General features: G+C 42.1%; 1 protein-coding gene across 1 annotated transcript in view; it reads left to right on the top strand.

Annotated features, from left to right (window-relative positions):
* The window catches only part of THSD7B (thrombospondin type 1 domain containing 7B), a 754813-nt gene that overhangs the window by 312351 nt on the left and 431343 nt on the right, over positions 1-11119 (top strand). Inside the window, exon 7 of the mRNA XM_019522475.1 lies at positions 9400-9591. Coding sequence (XP_019378020.1) covers positions 9400-9591 — 192 coding nt within the window. The remainder of the gene's footprint in view (positions 1-9399; positions 9592-11119) is intronic.

Here is an 11119-nt window from a genome sequence, read left to right as displayed (position 1 = left end):
ATGCTTATGTCCAGTCGTTCTTATTGTTATAGTGTTAGCGTTATTGCTTTTAAATGTAACATTTCCGTTAGCTGATTAGATGGCAAGGGCAAGATTTTGCTGGCAAGCTGCTTTCCCTGAAGGAGATATGCAATTGCTCTTAGTGAGCTGGCATACAGTCAATATGAAATTTTCTGAATTTACTACTGTTTGCTGACATCTTACTCTGTTAGAGGCAAGTATTTAATCAAAGTTTATTGTCATTCTTTTCTGAGATTTAAATGGAACATAAAATTTTATGATATGTGTAGTATTTTAGATGACGGCTTCATTATTTTTCAGTGGATAATTTGAAGTGATACAAGAAGAAATATTGATGGTGAACTGGTAATTGTCATTAAAATATGGAACATTTTTGCCTCATTCGTTTCTGGACGAGATAATTTTTTCTGAATTTCTAGATACAATCTGTAAAATCTTACAAGGTAAAACTCATCTCTCTCCCCTCTATGCAATACTTAAATGCGATTATATTATGTGAAAAGATAGGCAGGAATTTTCCCTTGCAACAGATTTTCAGTGGAAAATGCAGCTGCTTCAAAATTGACATTTTTCTACAGGGGTATCTCAATTTTGACATTTAAAATGTTTTCTTTTGGGTCAGGTAAACGTGAAGCAGCACGTCCCTCCAATGCCATATTGTCTCATGTAAATGCTGCTTTTGGTGTTTCAGACTGTCCTCTCCCTGGACCTGCTTCTTATTGCAGACTACATCTTCTATGAAGTATCATCATCTGACTGAGCCAAGTAATGTATCATTGGAATTTACGGGGCAGCAGGGTGTTATGGGAGCCAGCTGATTGAGTGGAACGAGGGCATGAGGCGCTGGGACTGTGTACAGGTCAGCACTGCTCCTGCAGTGCTCTTGAAAGTGGTGCTGAAAATTATGCCCTACCCACCTATTCCTGCTTTACGTGCCCCAGGCTGGTCACAGGTTCAGTTAATGGCATAACAAGAACCAGCCACAAAGTTGTTATAAGTTTTTTTGTGTAATAATTTTTTATTGCACAAAATTTTATGTTCCATTTTATGTTCTTGTTTTATCACACCATTAATTTCATTAATGTGCGGCTGTGTAACAACTTAAGATGTGATTAACTTGTTGTTCACATGTTAAGTGAAATATGTGCCGGGGCAGAGGAGATGAGTACATGGGGCCCCCCTTGGGAAGACGGCTGTCACCTAAAATGTGCAAAGCTTTCCACATGTCCATCATTTTAGCCTCTTCCACCCCTCTGGGAAAAATAAAAGATGGCACCTATAGCCAGGGGCCTCTGTCTCTGACATGCTTGAGAATTGTGTTCATCATCCTGGAAGCTCCTTATTACCTCTGTTCTGGGTTTAGAGTTTGTGGCGTAGAAGTAGGTGGGCAGCACTGCAGAGGTAGAGCTGGCCTGAATTATGACTCCCCTGAGAAACTGTAGCACAGTGGGCTGGTGCAATTTCATACTGCACTGTCTCAAAATGGAATGGTTTTGGTCAGTTCAATAAACCAAGATGGAATGCTTTCATCCAGGAATGTTGAAAAGTTTAATTTCAGTATAAAATGGTGACACAACCTGTTTTGACCTTTCACAAGTGAATTTTTTAAGTATTCATTTGGGGAAAAATCAATATTTTAGATGAGAGAATATTGGAATTTCCTGCATGATGTAATTTGCAGTTTTCACTTAGCTTTTTTCTTGGCATGTTAAGATGGGACTTAAGTGATGCATCGATTAGTATAGTCTCTGTATGCTAGAAGGAATGTCACCCATAATTATTAGAAACCAATCAAGGTTGCAAAATTTTCACCTAGAGTTGCAGTTCCCTAGTTACTTTCATTTTCCCAGTTACTAGGAATGCTCCTTCGTTCAGGTCTGTAGTGATAGGCCTTTCAGGTATTACAGCAAGTACCAGATGCCTTAGTAATGAGCCTTTCCAGAAGTGGATTTGATATTAGGTCATACTTAACTTTTGTTTCAGAGATGGTAGGACCATTACATTAGAAGCTTAGGACACCGAGGATCATTTTCTGATAATGGTTGTCTTTGATATACTCTATCAGGTTATTATCTGTTTTATCAGTCAGATTTGTATAGATTTCACCTCTTCTACAGGTTACAAAACAGTACAATTAAACCTGGTCAGGATTTGGGCTTCTGCTGAAATGTTTTTTTTATCAGAAAATACTGGTGTTATGAAACAAGCTTTCTCCAGGAACCTTTGTACCTTGTTCAGTAGGAAAAGTTTCATTTCTCTGCTGGAATTTCTTGTCAAAATAGGGGGCATTGAAATGTACCCCCTTCTTTCTTAGAAGAGTCCTGTGATGGTAATACACTACCCTTGATGTTGGAAATATAGATTCAAGTCCTTGCCCTATATGGTGTCAGTCAGAAATTTGACAGATTTGACAAGAGCTTGGCTGCTCCACATCCTCAACTAGCGTTCCTGCCTTTGGGCTACTGGTGATTCAGTGGTGGACAAGGGTCTCTCTTTTTTCATGAAAAGCTTTAGAGATTTTGTTTTCATTCTGGGGCAGAATGAGAAAACCTTTGCAATCTTCCCATTCTATAGGATGGGAAAACCTTTTCCCCTCCTAGGAATGATTACGGTCCCGTTTTCACAGAGTGCATCCTGAGCTGCCTTGTTATAGGCATAACTAGTGAAGTGGGAAGGACCCAGCCTTCTGAATTGTTTCTTCTGATTACTGTCTGCACCTATATTGCAGAAGCAATAAGGGGACGTAAGACTAAGCTGGTCTCCAGAAGCTCAAGGATCACTGACATCTGGATAAGCCCTCAGAATTAGAAGAAAAAACCCCAGCTTAAATGTTTGATCATTGCCCAGCCCAAATCCCACTGACTTCTCTTCACTAACAATCATAAATATTCACAGTCCCATTATATATCTGGAAACTACAGAGAAAATCCTCTTCAAAGAATTTAAACATAATTTCTTGAGACTAATTCTGGGCTGTTTGCCATGCCAAATGAATTTATTTTAAAACTTTTTTAAAGCTGAACCAGTATTTGGGATCTCCAGAGAACTGATAGAAGGCAGCGATAAGAACCAGTGGTGGGTTACATTAAATGAGGCCTGGATTCCATCCGAGCCAATTTAAAGGGCTCCAGGAAAAGTAAAGCATTTCCTTCTACAGAAAGCTGCTGGCTCTTGTTTCCTATTTGATATTGATTCATATACTTCAGGGAGTTTTCCCCTCTTTTGGTGGCATTCTTCATTAATGAACAGAGGTAACACTTTATCCAAATGTCACAGAGATTTGTATACATTAAGTAGGCACACAGCCTGGAAGCTGTAAGTGAACAGGGTGTCCAAGGCAAATCTTAGATGCTGGCCTGAGAAAAACCAGGACTTTTGGCGTGTGCTTTTGAAAGTTATCATACCGGATAAATTTAAAAAAAATATATACTTTTTTTTCTCTGTATAATATCTGTCTGACAGTGCTCTGCTAGGCAAATGATGGAGGAAAGTATACCATTATTTACATTAGTAGAAGACAATAATTCAAACTACACGTAGGGTGCTCCTACATGAAATATTTATTGTGGAGTAGACTAACTAGCTCCGCAGTAAATGTCTGGCATCTACATGGGCGGCTGGCTCTCTTAGGCCATAGGAAACTAATAAACTCCACAGCAGGGTAGTATTTGTTTTCATAAGTACTGCCCGGGTGTGGAGTTTTAGTTTCCTGTGGAGTTTCCTATGGAGTGGAGTTTTTTACTTTGCAGCAGGACATGTGTAAACACTAATGGGGCTGTCTTGGGGCATGAGGGTGCTTCAGTGCAGGAGCTGCCTGCTGGCTAGCTCCACACTGGAGCATCCTTATGGCCCAGTCAGCCCCTCTGCAGCAGATTGAGCTGGGGGGAACAGCCCCAGGCTGGCAGGCTGATCCCCCAGACCTCCTGCCAGCCAGGGCTGCTTCAATCCAGCTCAATGTGCTGCCACCCCGGGTGCACGTTTAAATGTGGCTCTTGGGATCAATAAGCTCCAGCATGATATGCACTGGAGTTTATTGCTGTGTGCTAATAGCACACATAGATATGTCCACAGTGTGCAGAACTATAGAGATAATCCAAGAAGTAAATGTTTTAAAATTTCTGTTTTGTGGTAAAGTCATCCATTAAATCGAAGCAATTTGTTTCATTTTTTTCTGAAGTGGGGGAGCCATTAATTTACAACCTAGCATTCAAGAGTTTTGCTTGTTGCTAGCATTTGGCCAAGAGTACACAGAGCTAAGGTCAGAAGTTCTCAATGGACTGAAATGAGAGTGTTCTGTTCCTGCCCCTTTGCCTCAGTAAGGCTCTGAGATAAACCAGAGCATCTCTACATGGATTTTAGCTATAGGGAGCCCAAATGCCTCCTTTCACGCTAGGGTCAGGCACCTGTCAAAATTCTCCCCTAATGGGAGTAAATGATCTTGGAACCATGATCTAACAAGAGCTGTACAGATTCACAGACGGGATGTTCTGAGATGTAATGAAGTCAGTGGAAGGACTCCCAGAATTAGACTCTTTATGCTCTCATAGAAGATACTTATTCTGAAACCATAAGATAACTCCTAGAAAAGGGAGCAAAATCCAGGACTGGTTAACACTACATCATATATCAAAAGGATCAGGTATTTCTTTAATGTTTTCACGTGGAGGGAAACATTTTTAGGCCAAACATTATAGATGTCTTTGAGAGCAGTGAGCTTTTGAGCATGGATGCATGAACAAGTACTCTTTGATCTAAGGCCCAGCATCTCTTTCCAGCGGCATTGCCCATCAACAGGCACCATCCTCTTTTACAAATCCCAAGTCCAGTATATTGAGTAGAGAATTTCCTGCTGTGCAAGGGAAGAAGTGGAGAAGGAGGGTATGTTTGCAGAGACATGTTGCTTAATAGAATCCTGGCCTATGAACCAGCCAGTCCATCCTTGTTCATAAATCCATCACCAAGTATTTGAGTGCTCTGCCTGTGAAGATAAATGATAAGAGAAGGAGGAGGATAGCTATTTACTTCTTACCTCACTTAACTGTGTAATCTCCTAACATCATTCTACTGGTAACTTCTTAAAATCCCACCTGACCTAGGTTCATACATTGTGTTACATTGCTATATAGACAAGCTGTCAAAACATTAGCAGAGATTTTGATATCAAAATGACATAAGGAGACAAGCAGATAATTGGAGTGTGGTTTAAATTTTTTTCCCATATTTATCAGCATGATGTGAGCATCCAGAGGAAGGAGGGTATAATGGACTCTTCCAAGTGAATGATTAAATGTATTCTGCAGGAGGAGTGAGAGAAGGATGCTAAATGCAATGCAGAAATAGACCTGTATTCATCAGGACTGGAGGCTTTCTGTAGGGAGGTTTTTGGGGCCTGATTTTTCTTTATTCATCAGACTAGAATAATAATATAGCGATCAGGCAAGTGGAGCATTTCCTGATCAGAACAGGCATGTGTGAGGGAGAGGGAGAGGATAAAAATACAATATTTTAAAACATATCTTGTTGTCTGATTGCCTGCTAGATTCTCTATTACTTCTCATAATATGCTTGAAAAGTTTTATTTGTACCTTAAGGGCAATGAGCCTGGGCTCATTTAGAGATTTGAATGCTGATATTACAACTGTGCTATTGACAGTTTTAAGCAGTTTCACTAGCAGCCTGTCTGTCTTATTTACTCATTGGTACATGTGGTGTCTTGCAAACGCAATAGAGAGCTCTACCTTCATAGTTATAATTGCATCTTGGGCTGCTGTGTTATGTACACAATTTCTGCACAAAATGGGAACAAGCCAGCTTTCTCCTATAGCTGCCATTCCAAATTTTCCAAAGGCTCCAAACTCCAAGGTGTTCCTTCTACCTTGAATTGGGGGCTGGATCTTCCTAGAATTTTCCACAGATTTATAAGAGTTAAGACAGTTTGAAGGAAAGATTTGCAACTATCCTAAGGCTGAAAGATGATGTAACATTCAGAGTGTTACTCAGAGGCTAGGGACAGAAGTTGCATATAAACTGGCTTAAGTGATTTGAAACTGGTTTAAACGTGTAACAGAACAGAAGTTCAGTGCATGTAAACCGCTTTAAAAATTGCTGAACCTGTTTTAAGATGAACCTCATTGGATGTAGTATCACACTTAACTGATTTAGATTAATCTGGTTTATGGAACTTCTTTCCCAGATCCTCTCCTAAGTCAAGTTAACCCAGTCACCCAGAATCCCAGGATGCTTTGTAGCCCTGGGCTTTGCTCCAGTGGAACAGGGCTGGCCCCGTCCCCAGCTGTCACAGAGCTGAAGCACTAAAGCAGGGGTCAGCAACGTGTTTGGGCAGTGCCAAAAACACCCACATCCTTCACTTGTAAGATGTTGGCATGCCAGGGGTAGACAGGAGGGGAACCATGAGGACCCAGTCCTTGTTGTGGCAGTGCAGATATGGCCCCTTCCCCACCATCTGCCCTGAGGCACATGCGCACCTGTTGCCAGCAATAAGCTGGGCCAGAGCTCTGCAGACCCTGGTGCAGCCACATACAGCCTCCTGGCTGTCAGCCACAGCCAGCCTGGGCGCTGGGCAGGCCCCTGTTTCCTGCTATGGAGCCTGGGCTGCTCACAGCAAGCTGCAGGAAGGCTGAAAGCAACTGCATGCTGGTCCACAGACCCCCAGCCCAGCTTATTGCCAGCAGTGGGTGCACTTATGCCTTGAGGAGGCAGGGAAGGGGGGTGGGGCTGCACTGCCACAACAAGGATTGGGCCCTTTGTGCCGTTCCCCCCTGAGGTGCGTGTGCCAAGCAAAGTGCCACAATCTGGCATGTGTGCTGGGGGTTGCCTGTCTCTGCATTAAAACTTCTGCTCCTTATCCTGCTTCCTGCCTGTGTCTGTCAACCTAGCAGAATGGTAGTCTGGGAAACAGCCCCCATGCTCCCCTAACCCCAGACTGTACAGTGCAAGGAGAGGGAAAACCCTGGCTGGGGGGGGATTGCCCACCCCCCATTGAAGCCCAGGCCTGGGATTAACCCAGCCCTCCCCCCTCCCCAGCTTAGCCCCACCCACTCCCCAGCTCCCACCTATGAGAGATGGAGGGGCAGGGTGTGTGTGTGTGGGGGGGGCAGAATGCAACCCCCAGTCCTGCACCCACCACTGGGGTTGGCCGGGGGCAGGGGAAGTCCCCACTGGGAGGCTTCTTGCCTCTGACAACCTGGTGAGCAGGGCTGGGATCAGCTGAACCCCTCCCACACCCCAGCTGTCTGCCTTGGAGGCTTTCTGAGCTTTTTTCCCTTGCCAGACAGACCCTGGCTTGCAGGGCTGGTGCCCAGCTATGGGGGTGAATTCCTTTCCTCTGCCCCCTGCCTCTCAAAGGTGGGGAGTTGGGGAGGGAGTCTTGTTGAGCCGATTCCAGCACTGGTTGCTGAGCGGACGGGGGGCAGGGTCAAAAGCCCCCCAGTGTAGCCTTTCCCCTGTGTTGGGCCTGTGCAGGCTTCTGCCTTACTTGGCCATTCAAATACTGAACATCCATTCAGTTTGTTTTTATTTCAATCTACACAACCTAGAAAAAACCTGCAAAGATTGAATCGATTTCACTTCAGACTTTTTGAACCTCTGTACTTAACCATAAAAAACTGGAGTTGATCTTTAAAGAATTCAGATATGTGAATCATTAAGCAGAGATTTACCAATTCTTGTTTATCTGGCTGCTTGTTTTATATATGTATACATACATCTGGGTGGAACATTGCATAGGGGGCTTAGAAAAGTTGCACAGGGGTTGGATTCAACAGAGTTAATCATACCAGATTTTGGCATGATTGGTATGAATGCAGTCCTTGTTTGGGGAGTCAGTTTTTGCTCAACATGGAGTCATGTCTGAAGAATGTTAGCTGTAATTCAGCCGTAAATGACGTTACAGATTATTACACAAAGTTTATAGAGCAATTATAAATTAATGAGGAAATACTGCTAGAGTAATTTTAAACAAATCAATACATTTATTTTGCCTTGTTTTTAAATATGAATTTGGTAACTGTGTACAGTCTGTGTTAGAGTTCATCTATATTCATATCATCAGCTGATAGGTGCTACACCCATAATGCTGAACAGTGGAAAAGTTACTTTACCTGGCTACCCAGGGATCCCCTTTGTGTAATTCTGTTTGCCAATGAATGGGTATATCTCTGACCTTAGTTACTTTTCTCCAGACCTTTGCTTTCACAACTCTATCCCTCTATTGTTTTTCCACAGTTCCCATCTCTTTTCCAACTCTGTTGAAGATCCTGGTGGAGAATTGTGTGTTCAAGAGGGTGGGGGGAGAATCCTAAAACTCTGGTTGCTTAGGTCTCCTAGCTTACATGTACTTGCATGCTTTCTTGTGGAGTGGACTAATTAGCTCCACAGTAAAGTGGCACCATCTACTTGTACGCCCGTCTTAGGGTGCAGTAATTTAATTAAATCTACCATACTTAAGTCTACTGAAATGCACGTGTAGATGGTAACAGGGGCTGGCTGGGGAACGAGGGTGCTAAAGTGCAGAGGCTGCCTGCCGCCTAGCCCTGTACTTCAGCACCCTTGTGCCCCAGCCAGCCCCTTTGCTTCCTACCGCTTCCTGGAGCCTGGGGCTGACACCCTACCAGCCCAAAGCTGCTCTGTCCCAGCTCAAACTGCTGCAGTTCTGGGCACACGGGTAGACGCTTTGCCTGGGAACAGCTGACTTTGGCATAAACTTCACTGGAGTTTATCACATCTCCTTAATGGCACATGTAAATGGACCCCTAAGAACTGAAATAAAAGTATTCCTGGAATTGTCTCTCCAGTTGTTCTGCCTAGGCTCCATGGAAGAAGCAAAATGTTAATCAGACAACTTTGTGACTTGCAAAAGAGAGAAATCAGGCTTCCATGGGGTCTGTGTGATTTGCATTGTTCAAGACAATTCTGCAGCTACTGAAACCTGGAAAATTTGCAACTTTGACATTAACTGGTTTTTGTTGTTCTTTCGGAAGATTATTCATGCCACTTCCCCATGATTGGGCTTTTGTTTGTTTGTTTGTTTACATCTTCATATGGTAGAATTGAAATTAGCAGCATTCTTCACTCCACTGAATCTGGACCAAGCTTGTGGATCAAATATCAGGCTTCAAGCAGTTTTTTTAGAGAAATATTTGTAAGACAAGTGCTTTTAACACCTTTTTAAAGTCAGGTGGCTTTAACACTTTCTTTTCCAGACTCGCATCCTTTCCAAGTGTTCTTTCTATCATATTTCTCCATAAATGTATATGCATTTTAACACAATCTTGTTGTACATACAGAGCAATCAATATTTGTTGAAAATCGTACTAAGTTTATGCCAATTTATGTTAAATTTTGTCTTGATTGTTTTAGGTCAAGAGGTATCGCATAACTTTTGCTCAGAGCTTCCCTGTCCTGAAACAATGGCATGTGAGGTACCATGTGCACTGGACTGTGTTGTTAGTGAGTGGTCAGAATGGTCACCCTGTTCCCACACATGTTCCAGTAAAAATTCTGAAGGCAAACAAAGCAGAACTAGATCTATCCTGGCACTCCCAGGGGAGGGTGAGTAATAAATATTTCAACTTGGTCATAAAATGTTCAGTTAATGATAGCTAGGTGTGTGGATGCTCCAGGTAGATATGTTTGGATCAGACTCGCATCCCCAAATTAAAGAACTAATAAATAAAATTGAGTACTGATCTACACCTAGCCTTTACAAAGAGCTGTACAGGCATTAATATATGTGCTTCTGGATAATACTCAAGGCCAGCATTGCTACATTTCAACCAGAGTTATATACTTTAATTGTAGCTTTTGGATTATGAAATTTCAAGGAGCTGATTGTCCACTATTGTAAGTCACCATAGTTCTGTTTGCTTCAGTGGAGCCATAACATTTTGAACCAGCTGAGGGTTTGCCCCTACCAAGAGACAAACACACATCTCTGGCTGTGGCACAAATCCAGGGCAGCGATGTACTTGTAGAGCAGCAAATTAGCATATTAAAATGGATTGTAAAAATCAGATATTGTAAAAGCAAGGCCATGAAATTTGATAGGATTATACTCCAGACTCTTGAATTTCAGAGAAGATCATGTAAATAGCTTTTGAGAAAGCTGTATCACTTTGTGGATATGAGGGTGATGCAGCTGCCTGGGAAAGGCTGCTTCTCAAACTTTCAGTTCATTCAGCTTGCTCTCTGGCACCTGCAGCTTTGTGATCAGGTTCAGGCTCCCACTGCATACTATGCCATAGGAGTTTTAAAATAGTTAACACAACTCCTTTCCAGTCTCTGACTAAGCAGACTTGACTCCGTTCTTGGATGTGAGACCTCTGTGGCCTTTTCTGCTGTATAAAAATGCCCATTATTCTCAGCAGTGTTTGCAGCTAAGCCAGCAGTAAAACACTTGACATGCAAATATAGTCCAACAGAAACTCTGTTAAACAGCATTTCAAAAACCCTCATTAAGCTTGAATTTGTGTGCCAGATTTGATGTTGCAAAACTTTCCTTGTATCAGTGATCATTATTCATGTGAGTACTCCGTAAGATTTTGTAAGGGACTTTAAGGTCCCTTGTGATGAAAACTGCTATGTAAGCATTGACATGATCCTGATGATTATTATTAAAAATAGTATAAATAGTAAATAATTAAAGTGGAGAATAAAGATGTGCATTTTCTACAACAGGAACAATATGATTTGGAATGCAAACGAGATGTATGTAGAATTAATAAAGCAAAGTAAAATGGGAGAATTGTTAAAGGAAAAGAAAATAATGGGCAAGTCTGAAGGCCCTGTGATCTCAAGAATATGTAGTGTGAAAGTTAACATGAAAGTGAAATGCTTTGAACTTAATACATTTCTCAAAAGTAAATAATAATGAGCCCCACATCTTTCTGAGGTTCCTGAGCAGCAAATAAAACAACCTCTGTACAGCAGTAGTGTGATAGACTACATTAGGAAAGTGCTGCTTGAGTAGAACATGCAGGTGAATGAAGATGGATTTAAACAGCAGATTATTAATTTACTACCATGTTCCAGTGTTATTTATCCTGCCTTCCTCAACACTAATGTAGCAAGAATTTAATGA

Source organism: Gavialis gangeticus, unplaced genomic scaffold, assembly GCF_001723915.1.
Source record: "Gavialis gangeticus isolate Ggan-Ray unplaced genomic scaffold, GavGan_comp1, whole genome shotgun sequence".
NCBI lineage: Eukaryota > Metazoa > Chordata > Crocodylia > Gavialidae > Gavialis > Gavialis gangeticus.
This window is presented reverse-complemented; position numbering and strand designations above follow the sequence as displayed.